Source organism: Ailuropoda melanoleuca, chromosome 10 (assembly GCF_002007445.2).
Source record: "Ailuropoda melanoleuca isolate Jingjing chromosome 10, ASM200744v2, whole genome shotgun sequence".
Classification (NCBI taxonomy): domain Eukaryota; kingdom Metazoa; phylum Chordata; class Mammalia; order Carnivora; family Ursidae; genus Ailuropoda; species Ailuropoda melanoleuca.
Window position 1 is genome coordinate 109814052 of NC_048227.1, and position 24216 is coordinate 109838267.

Here is a 24216-nt window from a genome sequence, read left to right on the forward strand (position 1 = left end):
AGACAAAAAGGGATCAAAGGTATCCAAATCGGCAAAGAAGAAGTCAAACTGTCTCTCTTTGCAGATGACATGATACTCTATATGGAAAACCCAAAGGAATCCACTCCCAAACTATTAGAAGTTATAGAACAATTCAGTAAGGTGGCAGGATACAAAATCAATGCCCAGAAATCAGTTGCATTTCTATACACGAATAACGAAGACTGAAGAAAGAGAAATTAGGGAATCCATCCCATTTACAATAGCACCAAAAACCATACGTTACCTTGGAATTATCTTAACCAGAGACATAAAGGTCCTATATTCTAGAAACTATAAATCAGTCTTGAAAGACATTGAGGAAGACATAAAAAGATGGAAAAATATTCCATGCTCATGGATCGGAAGAATTAACATAGTTAAAATGTCCATGCTACCCAGAGCAATCTACACTTTCAATGCTATCCTGATCAAAATACCGAGGACATTTTTCAAAGAACTGGAACAAATAGTCCTTAAATTTGTATGGAAACAGAAAAGGCCCCGAATCTCCAAGGAACTGTTGAATTGGTTCAGTTTCTACTGGTTTTTCACAAGAATACCTTCTGAATATTAGTGTGGTGTGCACCTCAAAATGGCGCTAGGAATGTCCATAATGTCTAAAGCGGTGCATACTGAATGATGCTACCATTGGTCAGGAGGTTTGGGTTGTGACAGCATGGCATCCCTTGGAGAGCTTCCATCAGTCTATTCCTAATTGTAGTGAGAACATTTCCCACGAGGTCTACCTGTTAACCACTGTGTAAGTGCAGGACATGGTACTGCTGACTATGGGCATAGTGTTCTACAGCAGAGCACTAGACAGATTGGTCCTGCATAGCTGACATTCTGTGCCTTTGACCAACATCTGTCTCCCCACTGCCCGTCCCCGCTGGCAGCCACCATTCCACTTCCCTGCATCTATGAGTACGACTGTTTCAGAATCTTCATGTAAGTGGAATTATGCGGTATTTGTCCTTCTGTGATTGGCTTATATCACTTGGTATAATACCCTCCGGGTTCATCTACGTCACAGTGAACGGCAGGATTTCCTTCTTTTTCAAGGCTGAATAAGAGTCCATTGTATGTATACACCAAATTTTCTTTACTCATCCATCAATAAACATCTGGATTGTTTGCACATCTTAGCTGTTATGAATAACGTTGCAGTAACAAAGGAGAGCAAATCTCTCTTCAAGATCTTGATTTCAATTCTTTTGGATAAATACCCAGGAGTGGGATTACTGGATCCTATGGTAATACTATTTTTAATTTTTTAAGGAACCTCCACACTATTTTCCAGAGTGGCTGCACCAATTTACATTCCCACAACTGTGCAAGAGGGTTCCAATTTCCCCACATGCTTGCCGACACTTATCTCCTAGTTTTTCGATGATGGCCATCCTAGGAGGTGTGAGGTGACATCTCACTGGTTTTGATTTGCATTTCCTGAAGATGAGTGATTTCTCTGTTGGCCACTACTATGTCTTCTTTGGAGAAAGGTCTTTTCAAGCTGCCTGGGGGCATCAATCTTTATCTGATAGTGTCATTTACTGATGACATTTGCCAAAGTCAATTACTTTGTTTGAGATTGCAAGAGGGGAATTTTCTAATTCTTTCATTCATTCCACTTGTTTGGAATTATTTCCTAAAAAATAACTTTTATTCCTCAAAGACGGTATAAGGCTAACTTGAAATACAGTCCAAACAGGAAAGGCAAGAAGGATGCTGAATTATTTCCCTTAAAAAGATGTGGCTCTGAGTGAGGGGCTGCTGCCCTAGTCACCTCCAAGTGGGGACCAATAAGGCTTTGTTTATGTTTGCTTTTGGTTTGTTTTTAGTGATCTTTTTGGAGTATGATTTAAAAACTGTGAGATTTTAGTTTAATAATGTTTTAAAACCAATTACAGTCATGAGTCTCTCAATGCTCAACTACGCCAGTAAGTAGCCTTTGATGTGGCTCCCTGCAGCCGTATTATATGACCCGTCACTCCTCAATTTCCTCCTTTATTTTTGACACAAGATGTCCCTGGCTCATCTGTAAACTTTTTGCCACTGACCTGAAAGCAGCTATTCCTCCAGGAAACTCTGGTTTCCATCAGCGGGGAATGGCAGGAAGAGGCTCACACAAGGTTACGAAAGGTCACGAAAGGCAATGGCTGGAATGTTGGTGCTTCTGAACAATTTCAGTGGCTGATGCTTGGAAATACTCACCTGTTTTAGTAGGTGTGCACCCATTCCATGCTGGCATTTTAAAAAATGTATTGATTTATTTTGTGAGAGAGAGGAAGAAAGAAGGGGAGAGAGAGAGAGTGCAAGCAGGAGGAGGGGCCGGGGAGAGGGAGAAACCACGCGCAGACTCCCTGCTGAGTGCACAGCCTGGCACGGGGCTGGATCCCAGGACCCAGAGATCATGACCTGAGCCAAAACTAAGGGTCAGACACTTAACGGACTGAGCCACCCAGGTGCCCCCTGCACTATTTTAATTGGAGACTTTCTTTTTTTATATATTAATTTTTATTATGTTATGTTAGTCACCATACAGTAAATCCTTAGTTTTTGCTGTAATGTTCCATGATTCATTACTTGCGTATAACACCCAGTGCTCCATGCAATATATGCCCTCCTTAATACCCATCACTGGCCTACGAGATCTACAAAGAACTTCTCAAACTCAATACACAAGAAACAAATAATCAAATCAAAAAATGGGCAGAAGGTATAAACAGACACTTTCCCAATGAAGACATACAAATGGCTAACAGACACATGAAAAAATGTTCAAAATCATTAGCCATCAGGGAAATTCAAATCAAAACCACATTGAGATACCACCTTACGCCAGTTAGAATGGCAAAAATTGACAAGGCGGGAAACAACAAATGTTGGAGAAGATGTGGAGAAATGAGATCTCTCTTACACTGTTGGTGGGAATGCAAGTTGGTACAGCCACTCCGGAAAAGAGTGTGGAAGTCCCTTAAAAAGTTAAAAATTGAGCTACCCTATGATCCAGTAATTAGAGACTTTCTAACAGTGTTTTAATAACTGGTAAAGCAAGATTTCCCCCAACATAAAGCTCTTCTTTCCAGGGTGTCTTAACAATTGTTACTTGTTTGTTCTTTGAAATAATTTTACAATGTGATTGTTGACCTACAGGAAAACTTGAAGTTTTTGTTGCAGAAGTGTTAAGCTTACAAACTACCTACAGAGAACCGATTTCTTTATAAGACAGAATCTTCTATCTAAGAAAAGTCAAGACACTGCATTTTTCATGTCTACATTTCCGGGAAAAATAAAGTTTTCTTCGTATAGGTTTTGCATAGTTCTTGTTACGTTTATGCCTGAACATTTTATCCTTCTTAGGGCTCTTTTAAATGGATTCTCCTCTTTCTTATATCTTCTCACCAGTTATTATTTTATATATAAAGACCATTAAATTCCAGATATTAATTTAAATCCTACTATTAACACTTTCCTGAATTATTTTACTGTTTATAATGACCATTAATTCTCTTGGGGTTTCCAGATATGCAATCTTATCATCTATGAATAAAGATAGTTTTAACTGTTCCTTTTCAGTTACAATTATCTCTCTGTATCTTGCCAAATTTCATAAGTAAATACTGCAACATTCCGTGAAACAGCAGTGGGATCAATGGGCATTCTTGCTTTGTTCCTGATCAGAGGCTGCCTCTACTGTTTCCCCGTAAGATGCTGGAGTTTGGGCAAGGAAAGTATTTGATAATTTGAAACAAATATTCATACATTTATCCTGTAAGGGGTATTTCATATGAAATGAATGGGGAATTGCGTTGAAATGGCTTCTCTGTGTATGCAAAAATGATGACACAATCTCATTACATTAGTTAATGGCTTCCTCAATACTGAGCCATCCTGGAATCTCATGAGCATTGATAAATTATTGTGGTCAGATTCTGTTTATTTCTACTTCACTTAAGATTTTTGAATTTATAAGTAAAATGTAACTTTTCTCTGAAATTTTATCATGTTTTCATATCAGTTATATTCATTTCAAAAAATACTCTGGATGTTTTCCTTATTTACCTTAAAGAGTTAAGTATCTCTGATTTTAAAAGTTTGGTAAAGTCCCCTGAGAAATCATCTGGGTCTAGTACTTTTTTGCAGAAAAGCTCTTGGAAATTTTTTTCTATTCTATAAAAACTAACCTGTTCATTTATTTGTCTTTTTGGGAAAATTCTGATATATTTCCTGCAAGTCATCCATTTTTATATGCCTTTCATATTTATTTGCATAAACTGTGAAAAGCAGTCTCCCAATTTTCAAAAGTTCCTCTGTTCCATGTTTTTTCCCTCTTCATCATTTCTTATTAATTATATATTAAGTTCTTTCTCAAAAATCTAGATTAGCCTAAGTTTATTTTGTACTTTGTCATCCGCCTGCTTTTATCTCAATTTCTTGTTATTTATTTTGTTGTTCCTCTTCTTGATTTATAGACAGATATTTAATTCACTTCTTGTTCCCTTCCTTAAAATCTCCTCCAACCACTATTTTACTTGTATCCCAGAGACACTGAAATATCATGTTGAAAATATCCTTATTTTCAGGAAATACTACAATTTCATTTTGCTTTACATCTTTAAACTGAGAGTTCCCTAACAGAACTTCTGTACCCACAGACGAGGAACTCTTGTTTTATCTCATTACTAATTTACGGGTTAACTGCATCGTGGTGAGAGAACGCTACCTCTGTTCTTTCCTGAATTTGCTGTGCTTTTCTCTGTGGATTCATACATGGTTAATGTTCGTATGTTTGATGTGCCTGTGGGAAGACGGTGCCTTCCTCGTTGGCGTGCAACTATGGTACGCGTGTCTGTAAGACGATACATTACCGATGCGGGTCATGTGTCCTAGAACCTCACTATGCTTGTGCACCTGATCTATCGAGGACAGAGATTTGTTCAAGTCCCCATTATTGATGTCTGGCTATTTACTGTCTCATTTCTGGTATATCTGCTTTATGAATTTGCTCTTCTGTTTATTTTCATTGATGAATAGACATTATATTTTCACTGTGAGTTTCAGCCTTTGGCATTATAAAGTGTCTTTTCCTCCTTAATTTTTTGGGGGTTGAACTACGTATCACATAATCAGCTTCATTTTTATTTTCATTTGCCTGACACACATTGCCTGACACCTCTTTATCTTTCTGAATCACTTTGCTCAGAGCATCTCCTCTGCATTCAGCATAAACTCAGATGTTTCTTCTTCTCTATAAAATCCAATCTGAGTGTCTTTCTTTTAAAAGATGAGTTTATTCTACTTGAATTCACTAATATAATCAATATATTGACCTCAGTTTTGTTTAATTGCTTTATTTTTAATCGTACAGTTGATCCTTAAACAACACAGGTTTAAACTGTGTGAGCCCACTTACTCACAGATTTGTTTGATAACTACAGTACTGCAAGTTTATTCTCTCTTCCTTACGATCTTCTCAGTGACTTCCCTCTAGCTGACCTTATCATAGAGACACAGCATACAATTCACACAACACACAAACTATGTCTACGTTATCATAAGGCTTCTGCTCAACGGTTGGCTATTGACGGGTACGTTTGAGGAGAATCAAAAGTTGCTGCGGAAATTTTTACTGTTAACCCCCATGTTGTTCAAGGGTCAACTATACTCATAAACACAGAGAGAAGCTTTCATTTTATGATCTATTTTATTTACTCTTATTTAGATATTTCTTCTGCCACTTAAAAATGATTGTGTAGGAGATTTGGGGTCTTTTCTGTTTCCATACAAATTTTAGGATTATTTGTTCTAGTTCTGTGAAAAATGCTGTTGATATTTGGATAGGAATTGCACTGAATCTCTAGATTGCTCTGAACGGTATTACGTTAAGTGAAATAAATCAATCAGAGAAAGACAATCATGTGGTTTCACTAAGATGTGGAATATAAGAAGCAGTGCAGAGGATAACAGGGGAAGGGAAGGAAACCTAAGTGGGAAGAAATCAGAGATGGAGACAAACCATGAGAGACTCTTGACTCCAGGAAACAAACTAAGGGTTGCAGAAGTTAGGGGGTTAGGGAATGGAGTAACAGGTGACGGGCATTAAGGAGGGCATGTGATGTGATGAGCACTGGGTGTTATATGCAACTAATGAATCATTGAACATTATATCAAAACTAATGATGAACTATATGTTGGCTAATTGAAATTAATTTTAAAAAATCAAAGCAATTTTGAAAAAGAAAAACAACACTGGAAATATCACAATCCCAGATTTCAAGACACACTACAAGGCTGAAGTAACCAAAACAGTATGGTACTGGCACAAAAACAGACTTCTAGATCAATGGAACAGAACAGAGAACCCAAAAATAAACCCACAATTATATGGTCAATTAATCTTTGACAAAGGAGGAAAGAAAATGCAATGGAAAAAAGACAGTCTCTTCAATAAATGGCGTTGGGGAAACTGGAGAGTCACATGCAAAAGAATGAAACTGGACCACTTTCTTACACCATACACAAAATAAACTGAAAATGGATTAAAGACCTAAATGTGAGACGGGAAGCCATAAAACTCCCTGAAGAAAACATAGGCAGTTATCTCTTTGACATCAACCATAGAAAATTTTTTCTAGATAAGTCTCCTGAGGCAAGGGAAATAAAAGCCAAATTAAACTATTGGGACTTCATCAAAATAAACAACTTCTGCACAGCAAAGGAAACAATCAACAGAACTAAAAGGCAACCTACAGAATGGGAGAAGATATTTGCAAATGACATTACAGATAAAGGGCTGGTATCCAAAATCTATAAAGAACCTATACAATTCAACAGCCAAAAACCAAATAGTCTAATTAAAAAATGGGGAGAAGACATGAAGAGACATTTCTGCAAAGAAAACATCCAGACGGCCAACAGACACATGAAAAGATGCTCAACATCACTCATCCTCAGGGAAACACAAACCAAAACCACAATGAGATACCATCTCACACCTGTCAGAATCACTAAAATCAAAAACACAAAACCCACAGGTGTTGAGGAGGATGCAGAGAAAGGGGAACCGTCCTGCACTGTTGGTGGGAATGCAAAGTGGTGCAGCCACTCTGAAAAACAGTGTGGGGGTTCCTCAGAAAGTTAAAAATAGAACTACCCTATGACCCAGCAATTGCACTGCTGGCTATTTACCCAAAGAATACAAAAACACTAATTCAAAGGGATACATGCACCCCGATGTTTATAGCAGCAGTATTTACAACAGCTAAACCATGGAAGCAGCCCAAGTACCCACAGACTGACGAACGGATGAAGACGATAAGCCGTAAAAAAGAATGAAGTCTTGCCATTTGCAATGGCACGGATGGATTTGGAAATAAGAGAAAGACAAGTACATATGATTTCACTCAAATGTGGAATTTAAGAAACAAAACGAAGAAAGAAAAAAAGACAAAAAATAAACTCTTAGCCATAGAGAACAAACTGGTGGTTGTGGGGGAGGAAGTGAGTGAGTGAACTAGATAAAAGGGATTAAGAGTCCACTTACTGTGATGAACACTGAGTAATGTACAGAATTGTTGGATCACTGTTTTATACACATGAAACACTGTATGTTAATATAACACTGTATGATAACTACATTGGAATTTAAAAAATAAATTTAAAAAAAGAAAACTGATGTCATTTTTACTAGAGATAGATAAAACTTTCAGCGCACCTTGGGGACCCAAGAAGAGATCATTTATTCACTCAACAAACATTCTGGGTGTTTCCTGTGGGTTCAGGGCTATGATTTTAGAATTGGCAAACGACCTTAATGCCATCAGACAACCACATTCCAGCAATGTAAATGCCACCAGACTCACAGCCACAGAGTCACCAAGCACAAGCCTCAGGTGCCCTCAACACTGAGAGTCACACATGCCACCAAATCCGATGAAGCCCTCACCATGGACTGGTTCTACAAAGTGCCAGAAGACCCCAAAACCTAGAGTCACATGTGCCATGAAGGGATCATCAAGTGCCACAAAGGGCCAAGATGTGACTAGTCACTGACATGGAGTGAAAGCTCTACGGGCTCGTGGGCCAGCAATGCTCACCTGCAGCCCACAGGTGAAGGAAGTCTGACTTGGACTCAGCCACACCTACACGTTTGCACGTTGTCTAGGGCTGCTTTTGTGCTGCACGACACCTGTGCCTACAAAGCCCCCCAAAAAGCTTGTTGACCCCCCCCAGACTTACAAATGCCCCCAATCTATAACCACAAGTGTTGCTAATTCCCAGAACCAGATTTGCCTCAAATGCTTTAAATCAAAGATGCTCCCCAGTGCAAGCAGCCCCTGGAAACATGGCTGCATCAGTGAGGAAACCACAGAACACCATCTTGGGGGAGTCATGGAGTGCGGCCCGCAGCTGCCATGGAAGTCTGTCAGTTCTTCGTGTTTCACTCAGAATAAGATTATAAAATATACACAAAAGTGATATGTCATCCAAATTTTCATGTTGTTACTTTAATTTTGACTTAGGGATATTGTTTTTATAAAAGAAGAAATAAAGAGACAGAAGTAATAAAAACATTGCATTCTTGTCCTAGTAGTTACCTTTTACCAAGATCTTTATATAAGACCCGTAGCCCACTCCCCTGAGACACGTATGTCTCCTACTGTGCCCGATAATGGGAGTGTCCAGCAACCACGTTTCCACCTCTCTGTTCCCTCTCCCCCACTACCCGGTGGTAGTCATCAGGATGGATGCTTATACTGATATTCTTACATAAACTCAAAGTTTAGAATTGTCAGCTTCAAGGGTTCAACTCTCACTCCCAATGATTATATGTAAGAAAATCAAGGCACTCATTCTGCTTCCTAGCATGCTCTCGCATCTCCCATGTTTGTATTATTTTTTCCTGGAACAGATATCACATTTGCAAAGTATGCTGGTACCTTCATCCCGTCGGTTAGTCTTACTGATACAGCCGAACATATTTGTTGCCCACATGAACATTGTACTGAATGTCGCTTTGGCTTTTGAAGCTTTTCTTCAAGAATGAATCAAGACAACACTGCTCCTTTAGTTCAGCCATGTTCATAATAACATGCCTGATTTATACTTAAGGACAATATACATGGATATAAAAATTCTTGGCACAGTTTTCTCTTTTAGAGTATGTTAAATATGTTTCTCCCAATGTTTTCTAACATAAATGACTTTTTAGAAAAGTTTCATGCCAATCTGATGCTTTTTACAAATTCTTGAAGATTTTAAATGAATATACAAAGGTGTTTTGTAGGTGTTGGTGTGGTTTTAAGTATTACAGTCAAGTAGATTTACTAAATCATGTTTAGGCTGATGACCAATCTGGGCCAATTTTTCCAGATGCCCTTTCAATATACAGATTTAAGTAATTTCTGAAAAAGCTACTTTTGAATTACAATTTTAAATATTAGTTCTGTTCAATTACTGATTGAAAAATAGTCTTCAGGGTCTCCAATTATATGTAGGTTGAATCTCTTTAGCAAAACTTCTCTATCTGCCTTTCAACTCAAATGTTTTCATCATTTTCTTTATTCAGGTATGGATGCATTGAATTCTTTTTCTCCTTCACATCTTCCTTTTCCCTTACTATGCTCTTTGGAGTATCTACTTTCTACTATATTCATTCAAATGTGGCCTTTATTTCTGAATTTTTTTTTCTAATGGTTTTCTAATGCTTATCAGTTTTCGTTTCACATACTCCTGTGTCTCCCAGTTTTATTTCTGAACTACTCTGTTTCTGCTTTAGCTGTTCTGCTCACCTTTATGTGTTTTCTTAATTTCCTTCAGCTTATTTTCAAATACATTGTTAAGTTTTCATCTGCACAAAAAACACATTTTTCTGTGTGGTCTCTTGTCTATGAGAATTTTTTTGGTTCACCCTCATTTTTTTGTATTATAAAAAGGACTGTCATGTCCAGAGTTTGTATGACACCATGGAATAGAAAATAGGACACAGAGGAGACATAGAGCAGGCTCAATAGGCAAGCAGGAGCCCATCGTGGAGACTCTTGCACACCACGTAAAGACCTGATCAGTCTTTGGAGATGATCTACACAACCATCTACATGATACTGGACAGTCAGCAAAATATAGTAAGCACAAAACCATCACCACCAGCAATAATTTGTTTTCTAGCCATTAAAATAAGTTTGTTAAAGTCTTCCATTATAATTGAGGATGCTTCTTTTTCTTCTTAGGGTTATAATACTTTTGCCTTTTATATTTTGAAACTATGTTATCAAGTGTATACAGATTTAGAATTAGAATATTTTCTTTTTTATTATTATTAACATATAATGCATTACTTGTTTCAGGGGTACAGGTCTGTGATTCATCAGTCTTACACAACACACAGCGCTCACCACAACACATACCATCCCCATTGTCCATCACCCAGCCACTCCATCCCTCCCACCCCCCTCCCCTCCAGCAACCCTCAGTTTGTTTCCTGAGATTAAGAGTCTCTTATGGTTTGTCTCCCTCTCTGGTTTTGTCTTGTTTCATTTTTTCCCCTCTTCCCCTATGATCCTCTGCCTTGTTTCTTAAATTCCACATATCAGTGAGATCATATGATAATTGTCTTTCTCTGACTGACTTATTTTGCTTAGCATAATACCCTCTAGTTCCATCCACATCATTGCAAATGGCAAGATTTCATTTTTGATGGCTGCATAATATTCTTTTGTATATATAAACCACATCTTCTTTATCCATTCATCTGTCAATGGACATACAGGCTCTTTCCATATTTTGGCTATTGTGGACATTCCTGCTATAAACATTGGGGTGCAGGTGCCCCTTCGGATCACTACATTTGTATCTTTGAGGTAAATTCCCAGTCGTGCAATTGCTGCATCATAGGGTAGCTCTATTTTTAACTTTCTGAGGAACCCCCATACTGTTTCCAGAATGGCTGCAGCAGCTTGCATTCCCACCAACAGTGCAGGAGGGTTCCCCTTTCTCCACATCCTCACCAACATCTGTTGTTTCCTGACTTGTTAATTTTAGCCATTCTGACTGGTGTAAGGTGGTATCTCATTGTGGTTTTGATTTGTTTCCCTGATGCCCAGTGATGTTGATCACTTTTTCAATGTCTGCTGGCCATCTGGATGTCTTCTTTGCAAAAATGTCTGTTCATGTCTTCTGCCCATTTCTTGATTGGACTATTCTTTGGGAGTTCAGTTTGGTAAGTTCTTTATAGATTTTGGATACTAGACCTTTATCTGATATGTCATTTGCAAATATCTTCTCCCATTCTGTCAGTTATCATTGATTTTGTTGAATGCTTCCTTTGCTATGCTAAAGCTTTTTATCTTATTGATCCCATTTACAACTACACCTAAAACCGTAAGATACCTAGGAATAAACCTAACCTAAGAGGCAAAGGATCTGTACTCAGAAAACTATAGAATACTCATGAAAGAAACTGAGGAAGACACAAAGAAATGGAAAAAACATTCCATGCTCATGGACTGGAAGAACAAATATTGTGAAAATGTCGATGCTACCTAGAGCAATCTACATATTCAATGCAACCCCTATCAAAATATCATCAACTTTTTTCACAGAAATGAACAAATAATCCTAAAATTTGTATGGAACCAGAAAAGGCCCCAAATAGCCAGAGGAATGTTGAAAAAGAAAACCAAAGCTGGTGGCATCACAATTCCAGACTTCAAGCTCTATTACAAAGCTATAATCATCAAGAAAACATGGTACTGGCACAAAAACAGACACACAGATCAATGGAACAGAATAGAGAACTCAGAAATGGACCCTCATAGTATATATCGACCACATCTTCTTTATCCATTCGTCTGTTGAAGGGCATCTCGGCTCCTTCCACGATTTAGCTATTGTGGACAATGCTGCTATGAACATTGGGGTGCATATGACCCTTCTCTTCACTACGTCTGTATCTTTGGGGTAATATTCAACGGAATATTACTCAGCCATCAAAATGAACAATTTCTCAACATTTGCTGCAACATGGATGGCACTGGAGGAGATAATGCTACGCGAAATAAGTCAAGCACAGAAAGACAATTATCATATGGTTTCACTCATCTATGGAACATAAGAAGTAGGAAGATTGGTAGGAGAAGAAAGGGATAAAGAAAGGGGGGTAATCAGAAGGGGGAATGAAGCATGAGAGACTATGGACTATGAGAAACAAGCTGAGGGCTTCAGAGGGGAGGGGGGTGGGGGAATGGGATGGGCTGGTGATGGGTAGTAAGGAGGGCACGTATTGCATGGTGCACTGGGTGTTATATGCAACTAATGAATCATGGAACTTTACATCAAAAACCAGGGATGTACTGTATGGTGACTAACATGATAAAAAAATATTATTATAAAAAAAAGAATTCATGGTGATGTTATAAAACATAAAAAAAAAGAAAGAAAGAAATGGACCCTCAACTCTATGGTCAACTAATCTTCGACAAAGCAGGAAAGAATATCCAATAGAAAAAAGACAGTCTCTTCAACAAAAGGTGTTGGGAAAATTGAACAGCCACATGCAGCAGAATGAAACAGGACCATTCTCTTACACCACACACAAAAAACAGACTCAAATGGATGAAAGACCTAAATGTGAAACAGGAATCCATCAGAATCCTTGAGGAGAACACAGGCAGTCACCTGTATGACCTTGGCCGCAGCAACTTCTTGCTAGACACATCTCCAAAGGCAAGGGAAGCAAAGGCAAAAATGAACTATTGGGACTTCATCAAGAATTATGGTATTTTCTATACAGATTGGCATTGTTATCGCTCTCAGACCATCACACGGTCAACCGTTCGGAACCATGGCAAACTGACCCAGAATGATCTGATGGTGAAGAATACGAAAAGCCACAGGAAGGAGCAGGAAAAAGAAGGGGCTCCTCTAGCAGAAAAGGTTGAAAACACAAAACACCCCCATGCTGCCCACTGACCATAACCTGTCTGTGGAGGAGTTCAGAACAGCCCCTCCAGGTCACGAAACCTTGTGGAAAGCCCAGGCACAGGCGTCTCTCTGATCAACAAGCACTCACAGATCAACACGTGGTCCCAGGACAGCAAAATGGCTCCCGTTGTGACACCATCCGCCAAAGAAGCCATGTGATGTCTCCGAACGTCAACAACCCACGACTAACCCGCGGGAGGACATTCAACCCGCGGTGGTTCCGGCATCTCCGCCCGCCCGCTGAGTGGCTCAGTGAACACGGCTGAATTTGGATTCCGCTGCTTTTGCTCAGGGAAGCACGCCCCGAGTGAGCTGGACCCGTGTTTGTTTGTGCGTCTCACCAATCAGAAGCACCCACACAGCCACACCCACGGGGAAGGGTCGTGAGCAGCCTGCACTCTACCTGGACAGCAGCCGCCGCGAGCTGCTGGACGAGGTCCACTGGGTCATCGTGCAGTCGCTGCAGGCCACGGCACAGAGGAACGGCGACCGGCCGCGCTTCCAGTGCCACAGCTGCGACACCATCGCAGGCGACAAGCTGAAGCGCTGGCCGACGGAGGCACAGGCGTCCGGCTCTCCCCTCCGGCACCGCCAACAACTAGACCCATAAGTAGTAGCTGACACCTCCACACTGCGGCTCCTGACGGCGAGACTACAGACTCTGGGAACAAGTCGCCCCAGAAGACGTCCCCAGCCATTGTGACACCTCCACACTGCGGCTCCTGACGGCGAGACTACAGACTCTGGGAACAAGTCGCCCCAGAGGACGTCCCCAGCCATTGTGACACCTCCACACTGCGGCTCCTGACGGCGAGACTACAGACTCTGGGAACAAGTCGCCCCAGAGGACGTCCCCAGCCATTGTGACACCTCCACACTGCGGCTCCTGACGGCGAGACTACAGACTCTGGGAACAAGTCGCCCCAGAGGACGTCCCCAGCCATTGTGACACCTCCACACTGCGGCTCCTGACGGCGAGACTACAGACTCTGGGAACAAGTCGCCCCAGAGGACGTCCCCAGCCATTGTGACACCTCCACACTGCGGCTCCTGACGGCGAGACTACAGACTCTGGGAACAAGTCGCCCCAGAGGACGTCCCCAGCCATTGTGACACCTCCACACTGCGGCTCCTGACGGCGAGACTACAGACTCTGGGAACAAGTCGCCCCAGAGGACGTCCCCAGCCATTGTGACACCTCCACACTGCGGCTCCTGACGGCGAGACTACAGACTCTGGGAACAAGTCGCCCCAGAGGACGTCCCCAGCCATTGTGACACCTCCACACTGCGGCTCCTGACGGCGAGACTACAGACTCTGGGAACAAGTCGCCCCAGAGGACGTCCCCAGCCATTGTGACACCTCCACACTGCGGCTCCTGACGGCGAGACTACAGACTCTGGGAACAAGTCGCCCCAGAGGACGTCCCCAGCCATTGTGGACACCTCCACACTGCGGCTCCTGACGGCGAGACTACAGACTCTGGGAACAAGTCGCCCCAGAGGACGTCCCCAGCCATCGTGAAAGTCCGTATAAGGAAGAGCTGGTGCGGGGTGACGAGGCTGACCGGGAGCTGACCGGGAGCTGAGAAGTCGCCAGGGCCCGTCGCTGGGGCCCAAAGTGGCCGACCAAGAGACCGCGGGATGCCCCCACGACCAGACAGTGACTGCCAGAAAGCATGGGAGACGGCATCCTGGACCCTGCCAAGTCCTCTGTGCACCAGGGCCTATTCTGAAATTCCCTTCTTCTAGAGTTTTTTCCCTTCCTAAGCCCTGTAAATAAATAAAGGCACTTCTTTGGAAGGTTAGAAAAAATAATAATAAAATAAGTATATTTTATAAAATAAAATAAAAATTGTTCCCTAAGATATCAAAAAGGAACACTCCCAGTTAAATACTTTGATCTGGTATTTTATTTATTAGAGTCGTTATCTGGTGATTCACAGAAAATGCAGTACGTAGCAATTCCTTTCCCATGGAAGGCAATTTGTGCATGACTGATAAATGAATAAGGAAATAAACTGATGTATGACCGGGGTTTAAAATAATCATGCCTCACCAACACTAACACATGAGGACCTTTCATAGCTCACACATTACTCTTATAAAAATACTATTACTTGCAAGTCTCAAACCCTGGCCAGTAGCCAACCTTCTTAAAAGAGATTTTTATCCTCATGTGTGACAACATTAAACAGTTTCCACAAGAGTGAGTCTAGAGTCTCACGGCTGAAGACCAAAAAACACGCCACAGCGGCACTTACATGTCTGTCCTCTGCACCAGAAGCCACGTAGCGTCCACAAGGGCTAAAGGCAATCCCACATGGGTATCCGTAGTTTGGATGTCCTTCAAAACAGCGCTCGCATCTACAGGAAAAAAAGAAATACCAGAAGAAAAAAATGATTTTTTAATTTAACACAAATGAGGGCAAAGGACACTGACTTGTAGCCTGTCTTTACAATAATTAACAAACCAGCACTGAGACAACACACTCTCATGTGAGTTATTAAAGGCAAGCAGGTTATTCTGGAGATCCTTAAAAAAATATAAAAACAAACGTTTTCAAATCATAAATTATTTGGATCAATGATTCAAAGACTTTTGGGAGGTGCGACACTCTTTCAAGGCTGGTCAAGTGCCACAACCAACTACTTAACAAAGTGTTACATAAAACCTGCTTATTATAACAGATGTCAGAGAACCCATGCTGGTGTCACCAAGAAAGTCTCCAACACCTTTGGGGATGGCCAGAGCCGCCCAAGGAAAGCCTTCGCAAGCGTTGACCAGCACAGGGCTGGGCTCCAGGGACCTCTGCGATGCCAAACAGAGCCACACCGGAGATGGCCTCGGGGAGCATACCCTCCCCATGTCAGAGCGGTTTTTGTATTCGCTTAGCGATTAGAGGAGAGCAGAGACACAGCTCATTCTGCCCTTGCGAATCGGTATGTGTGCGTGCACACATACAAATGTTGATGATACTTTGTTACATACGTTATAGATTTAGTGATTAGTCCCCATAACAGAACTATCTTTTTAGAGAACAGGGGTGCACATATCTACGTGTTTGCATGACTAGATTTTGAGCATCTCCTCACTTCCCTGTGCATCTCTGACCCTCAGGGGTCACAAGACACTCACACAGCAGAGGAAAGACCAGCACCTTTTCTGTTAGCATTCCGAATTGGTGTGACGTGTTCTTTGATGGGTCAGCGTGAATACGTTCACTACAGCCTGGTCGTATTTAGCAAGGAGATCAAACCGAGTTTATACAGACCCTAAGGCCACATGCCTCAGGAGCTGTCACAGAAGCAGGTCGTGTGCCCGGCTGGGACCTGCAGGCCAGGGCGGGCCTTACCTCAGGGTTCTCAAGTCCCACAGCTTTATGCCGTCCCCGGTGGCTGTGGTGGCGAAAAGGTTATACACCTGGTGCTGTTGGGTCGTGAATGATGATCCCTAGAATTGTAAGGGGAAGGAACAAGATGTGTTCTTTAAAGGCTGAATTAGTAAACATTACACTGGTGATATCTAACAACGGTGAATCTAAAGTAAGAAACCGACACAAAGTATTTCTCTTATTTATAACAATTTCAGAATTGGCCTCCAAAAACTTCCTTATGAATAATTACTAACGGTACATTTTGACCTTAGGAAGTGTTGGTGTATGTTTTCTATGTATGAAATGCCACCGAGAGTTATAAAAGTATGATAAAAGATCAAAAGACTACAATATTAATATACCAGAATTTATATTTAAAGTACAGATCATAATCTATCTTCAATAAATTATCTGAAAGATGTCCTGAATGGGGCATTTGAGGTTTGAGGTTATTAATCTGTGCAGGGGTCTGTGCACGGGCTTGCGTGGAGCCCCGTGCGTGTCCCTGGTGGGGTCCCTTGGAGGACCTGTGCCTGATCCGATCATCACTTCCCCTCAGGCTGCAGTCAGAAGGAAGGCTGCAGTGACTTAAAATAGCTCCTAGAAGGGGCTCAATTGCACTCCACATACAGAACCATTTTTGGACCCAAACACTAAATAATTATGGCTCATAACAATGTCCATCTTCCTTCCATGCCAAGAATATCCAAATTATTAAGAAAAATGTAATGAAGTATATCTGAAAGTGCTGATCCCTACTGTGCACATACCTCAAGGTTGTTCTTCAGTCACAAATAGGAAATAAAGGTTTACATAAACTCAATAGCAAACAAAGAGAGAGAGTCTTAACTGTGCCTACAGCATTCTGAACACTGAATGTTTCATCCTCTTAACAAACTTATGAGATGTAAACTATTTTATACCCATTTCAGGTGAGAAACACGACACAGAGGAATCCACTCAGGGCCCCCCAGCCCCTAATCTCAACATAGCTGAGGAGTCCACAAGCGAGCACGGGGTCAAGACAGCTTGGTAAATCGCAACGTCCAGACAATGCAACAGACATGCCGCAAACACCCAGAGACCGTCACAAAACACCAGGCACTTGGCAAGGCACTGAGTCTAAGAGTTTAAAGGCGTAGTTACAACACCTTACAACACTGCTAGTTTCCTGAAGCTAACCAGTAAAAAACCAAAGCATTCACCGGGATAAAAAGAGAATTAAAATCTGTTTTCAGTCAATCCAAGGAGGCTAAGGAGGAAGAAATGAAGAAGCCAAGAAAATCCATGATAAACAGAAAAGTACAGAAGGTTTTTTTTTTCTTTAATGTAGAAGAGAAAGCAGAAAATAAGACCAAATGTGCGAGTAATCATACCAACTGCAAACAGACCGAACTCAACACGTTAAAAAAAAAGAGATTCTTAGTGGGATTTCAAGAAAAACACTTAAAACATTATTTTTAAAGGCTGAATGTGAAAGGTGGGAGAAAAAGAGCACATACTAAATAAAAGAACGCAGGATTGATTGTATAAGTACCAGAAAACACTGACAGAAAGCAAATAAGACCTCATTAAAAATAGTTTATAAATATTATAAAAGGAATGCTACACATAGAAATATAAGAAATCTGACTTAAATATACCCAATAACACAGCCTGTAACTATATAGAGCAAAAATTAATAAAATTATAAGAAGAAATTGACAGGATTACAATCATAGAGAGAAATGTTAATACATTTCTCTAATTAAAAAAAACAATCGAGTACAAAAAAAATAGGAAACTTGAATAATTTGAATACAATTAATAAGGTTGGACCAATAAACATCTATGCAAACACCCAACGGTGGGTGAGAACATATTCTTTTCATGCACACATATGTAATAGCCATAAAAATCAACCAGAGAACCAAGTTTCTCAATAAATACAAAAATCGCAACAGGTAGAAGAGAATCAGTGCCATATAGGTCATGTGCTCTGAACACAATGCCATAAAATCAGAAATCAGTAACAAAAAATTTACCAAAAACAAGGTCATACATGTAGAAATCTAAAAGCACACATCTAAATAAAGTCTAGGTTTAAAAAGGTCATAATGGGAATTAGAAAATATTTACTGCTCAATAATTAAAACAGCCACGTGCTAAACTGGTAAAGTGCAACCAAAGCAGCATTCAGGGGGAAATTTATAGCCTTAAATGCATACATTGTAAATGCATAAAGATGGATTAAATTCATACCTACAGTGTGGAATAAAAACCAGGTAGGACAGAGATATGTACAGTTTGTTGCCATTATGTAAAAGGAAAGCACACCACACAATACAGAATGTATTTTGGTGCGTACTTGGGAAAGAGTCACACCAAATTCAGTTGTGGTCATTAAAGAAGGATGAGACAGAAAGATACAGAGCAGAATTGTGTCTGTCCCCACAAGCATTTCATTTCTTTTTAAAAAAAGCAAGATCTAAAGATAATAAAGTAATATATTTTAAGGCCATCATATGGATTTTACTGACCATTCTTGCTGAAAATCTAAAGTTTTCTGTGCGATAAAATGTTTTCACTAGAAAACTTTTTAAACCTTTATATATTTAATTTTTCAATTCAAATGAGCTGTACACACCATTGTGTATTCACATCACAAAAATGCATGTATCATTCAGGCATAGAAAAAAGTAACAGTCAAGTTTTTATTATATATAAAGAAAAAACAAAAGCTATGATTTTAAAAGAGATGAATAAATCATAAAAGATTTATATATTTGCATTGTAAAAATAAACCATTTAATGATATAACACAATTTAAAAACAGGAAAATAGAGATTGAGGTACGAAGCGGGGAGCCGTGAAACCGCGCACAGATATCGGAAGATAAACGGAAGGGGGAGGGAGCTGCCGTGTCCGGGCGCCGGGAAGCGGTAGCCACCTACACGGGGGAGCGGGCGGACCTCGGACCCACACCCTTGAGACAGCAGACTGAGACCGTGAGCGGGGGGCACGCGCTAACAAGCATCTCAGGGAGCTCCGGAACTCCGGTGTGCTCACTGGATCCAGACTGAGACCGGGAGCTCCGGGAGCACGTGCGGGGTGGCTGGCGGCTGGCGGGGTTAGAAACACAAAGGACAGAGACGCGCCAGCCCTGGAAGTAAGGGTTGGGACGCCAGGTGTGGGGCTCACAGCCCGGGATGCTGCAGGGTTGAGCAGCACCAACAGAAACAGAGTTAAAGTGGCCAGAACATCAGTGGCCGCAATCCCTCTTCTGTGACAGAGGCTGAATTTCGGCCGCTGCTGCTCTGACTCTCAGAAGAGGCACAGCAGACCGCCAGGGAAAGCCGCCAGAGAACAAAAGCCAGGCTGAAAAATCAAGAAGCCCACAACCCGGAGCGCCTGAGTGGCGCAGTCACCAAGCACCTGTCTTCGGATTAGGGTGTGATCACAACGCTCCGTAAGGAGTCCTTCATCGGGCTTCTCCACCGGGAACCTGCTTCTTCCTCTCCCACTCCTCTGCTTGGGTTCCCTTTCTTGCTGACTGTCTCTCTCTCTCTCAAATAAATAAATAAACTCTTTAAGGAAGAAGCCCACATCCCTAAGATCTCTATAAAACAAGGGCGCACGGCCTGGGTCCCAGTCAACACTTGGGCTCTGGACAACCCTGCAATCTCTCTTCATCAGAATGACGAGAAGGAGAAGTCCCCCCCAGCAAAGAAAAGATAATGAGTCTGTGGCCTCTGCCACAGAATTGGCCTCGGCCACAGAATTAATACATACGGATGTATCCCAATTATCAGAAATGGAATTCAGAGCAACAATGGTCAAGATGATGAGTAAACTTGAAAAAAGCATCAGAGAAAGCGTTGCTGAGAATATAGAATCCCTAAGGGCAGAAATGAGAGCGAATCTGACAGAAATTAAAAACTCAGTGGGCCAAATACAGTCAAAACTAGAGGCTCTGACGGCCAGGGTCACCGAGGCAGAGGAACGCGTTAGCGAATTGGAGGATGGGTTAGTAGAAGAAAAAACGAAAATAGAAGCTGGTCTTAAAAAAATCCACGCCCACGAATGTAGATAACGGGAGATTACTGACTCAATGAAATGATCCAATGTCAGAAAAATCGGCATCCCCAAGGGGGTGGAGAAAAACAGATGTCTAGAAGAGATATTTGAACAAATTGTAGCTGAAACTTCCCTAATCTAGCAAGAGAAACAAGCATTCGTGTCCAAGACGCAGGGAGGACCCCACCCAAGCTCAACCACGACAAACCTACGCCACGTCACGTCATAGTGCAATACGCAAATATAAGATCCAAGGATACGNAACCTACGCCACGGCATGTCATAGTGCAATTCGCAAATATTAGATCCAAGGATACAGTATTGAAAGCGGCCAGGGCAAAGAAATTTCTCACGTACCAAGGCAAAGTTATCAGAATTACATCAGACCTGTCTACAGAGACCTGGAATGAGAGAAAGCATGGGGGGGGCATTTTTAAAACACTTTCAGAGAAAAACATGCAGCCAAGGATCCTTTATCCAGCAAAGCTGTCATTCAGAATTGATGGAGAAATAAAGACGTTCCAAAATCGCCAATCATTAACCAATTTCGTAACCACGAAACCAGCCCTACAGGAGATATTAAGGGGGGCTCTATAAAGGTAAAAAGGCCCCAAGAGTGATACAGAGCAGCAAGTCACAACCGATACAAAGACTTTAAAGAGAAATGGCATCATTAAAATCATATCTGTCAATAATCTCTATCAATCTAAATGGCTTAAACTCTCCCATAAAACGCCACAGGGTTGCAGATTGGATAAAAAGACATGACCCATCCATTTGNAAACAAAGACTTTACTGGCAACATGGCATCATTAAAATCATATCTCTCAGTACTCAGTCTCAATGTGAATGGCTTGAATGCTCCCATAAAGCGCCACAGGGTTGCAGACTGGAAAAAAAGAAACGACCCATCCATTTANTGAAAGCGGCCAGGGCAAAGAAATTTCTCACGTACCAAGGCAAAGGTATCAGGATTACGTCAGACCTGTCTACAGAGACCTGGAATGAGAGAAAGGCTTGGGGGGGCATTTTTAAAGCTCTTTCAGAGAAAAACATGCAGCCAAGGATCCTTTATCCAGCAAAGCTGTCATTCAGAATTGATGGAGAAATAAAGACGTTCCAAAATCGCCAATCATTAACCAATTTCGTAACCACGAAACCAGCCCTACAGGAGATATTAAGGGGGGCTCTATAAAGGTAAAAAGGCCCCAAGAGTGATACAGAGCAGCAAGTCACAACCGATACAAAGACTTTAAAGAGAAATGGCATCATTAAAATCATATCTGTCAATAATCTCTATCAATCTAAATGGCTTAAACTCTCCCATAAAACGCCACAGGGTTGCAGATTGGATAAAAAGACATGACCCATCCATTTGCTGTCTACAAGAGACTCATTTTGAACCCAAAGATACATTCAGACTGAAAGTAAAGGGATGGAGTACCATCTTTCATGCAAATGGACCTCAAAAGAAAGCTGGAGTAGCAATTCTCATATCAGATAGACTGGATTTTAAACTAGAGGCCATAGAGAGAGATACAGAAGGGCACTATATTATTCTTAAAGGAAGTATTCAACAAGTGGATATGACAATTATTAATATATATGCCCCCAACAGGGGAGCAGCAAGATACACAAGCCAACTCTTAACCAAAATAAAGAGACATATAGATAAGAACACAGTAATAGTAGGGGACCTCAACACCCCACTATCAGAAAGAGACAGAACACCCTGGCAAAAACTAAGCAAAGAATCAAAGGCTTTGAATGCCATACTTGACAAGCTGGACCTCATAGATATATATAGAACACTACACGCAGAAAAAAAGAATACTCATTCTATTCTAATGACCGNCAGACTTAGAGTAAGGGGATGGAGTACCATCTTCCACGCAAATGGACCTCAAAAGAAAGCTGGAGTAGCAATTCTCATATCAGATAGACTGGATTTTAAACTAGAGGCCATAGAGAGAGATACAGAAGGGCACTATATTATTCTTAAAGGAAGTATTCAACAAGTGGATATGACAATTATTAATATATATGCCCCCAACAGGGGAGCAGCAAGATACACAAGCCAACTCTTAACCAAAATAAAGAGACATATAGATAAGAACACAGTAATAGTAGGGGACCTCAACACCCCACTATCAGAAATAGACAGAACACCCTGGCAAAAACTAAGCAAAGAATCAAAGGCTTTGAATGCCATACTCGACGAGTTGGACCTCATAGATATATATAGAACACTACACCCCAGAACCAAAGAATACTCATTCTATTCAAATGCCCATGGAACATTCTCAAGAATAGATCATGCTCTGGGACACAAAACAGGTCTCAACCAATACCAAAAGATTGAAATTATCCCTTGCATATTCTCAGACCACAACACTCTGAAATCGGAATNTCAACACTCGCAAATCAATCAATGTGATACATCATATCAACAAGAAAAGACTCAAGAACCATATGATCCTCTCAATTGATGCAGAAAAAGCATTTGACAAAATACAGCATCCTTTCCTGATTAAAACCCTTCAGAGTGTAGGAATAGAGGGTACATTTCTCAATCTCATAAAAGCCATCTATGAAAAGCCTACTGCAAGCATTATTCTCAATGGGGAAAAGCTGGAAGCCTTTCCCTTAAGATCAGGAACACGACAAGGATGCCCACTCTCGCCACTATTATTCAACATAGTACTAGAAGTCCTTGCAACAGCAATCAGAAGACAAAAAGGGATCAAAGGTATCCAAATCGGCAAAGAAGAAGTCAAACTGTCTCTCTTTGCAGATGACATGATACTCTATATGGAAAACCCAAAGGAATCCACTCCCAAACTATTAGAAGTTATAGAACAATTCAGTAAGGTGGCAGGATACAAAATCAATGCCCAGAAATCAGTTGCATTTCTATACACGAATAACGAGACTGAAGAAAGAGAAATTAGGGAATCCATCCCATTTACAATAACACCAAAAACCATGCGTTACCTTGGAATTAACTTAACCAGAGACGTAAAGGACCTATATGCTAGAAACTATAGATCACTTTTGAAAGATATTGAGGAAGACATAAAAAGATGGAAAAATATTCCATGCTCATGGATTGGAAGAATTAACATAGTTAAAATGTCCATACTACCCAGAGCAATCTACACTTTCAATGCTATCCCGATCAAAATACCGAGGACATTTTTCAAAGAACTGGAACAAATAGTCCTTAAATTTGTATGGAACCAGAAAAGGCCCCGAATCTCCAAGGAACTGTTGAAAAGGAAAAACAAAGCTGGGGGCATCACAATGCCGGATTTCGAGCTGTACTACAAAGCTGTGATCACAAAGACAGCATGGTACTGGCACAAAAACAGACACATCGACCAATGGAACAGAATAGAGAACCCAGAAATGGACCCTCGGCTCTTTGGGCAACTAATCTTTGATAAAGCAGGAAAAAACATCCGGTGGAAAAAAGACAGTCTCTTCAATAAATGGTGCTGGGAAAATTGGACAGCTACATGCAAAAGAATGAAACTTGACCACTCTCTCACACCATACACAAAAATAAACTCCAAATGGATGAAAGACCTCAATGTGAGACAGGAATCCATCAAAATTCTAGAGGAGAACATAGGCAACAACTTCTATGACATCGGCCAGAGCAACCTTTTTCACGACACATCTCCAAAGGCAAGAGAAATAAAAGATAAAATGAACTTATGGGACTTTATCAGGATAAAGAGCTTCTGCACAGCCAAGGAAACAGTCAAAAAAACTAAGAG

General features: G+C 41.0%; 1 protein-coding gene across 1 annotated transcript in view; it reads right to left on the reverse strand.

Annotated features, from left to right (window-relative positions):
- WDR27 (WD repeat domain 27) overlaps positions 1 to 24216 on the reverse strand; it is a 167224-nt gene that overhangs the window by 81923 nt on the left and 61085 nt on the right. The window contains exons 25-26 of the mRNA XM_034669488.1: positions 16358 to 16455; positions 15266 to 15368 (exon numbers count right to left, since the gene is read on the reverse strand). Coding sequence (XP_034525379.1) covers positions 15266 to 15368; positions 16358 to 16455 — 201 coding nt within the window. The remainder of the gene's footprint in view (positions 1 to 15265; positions 15369 to 16357; positions 16456 to 24216) is intronic.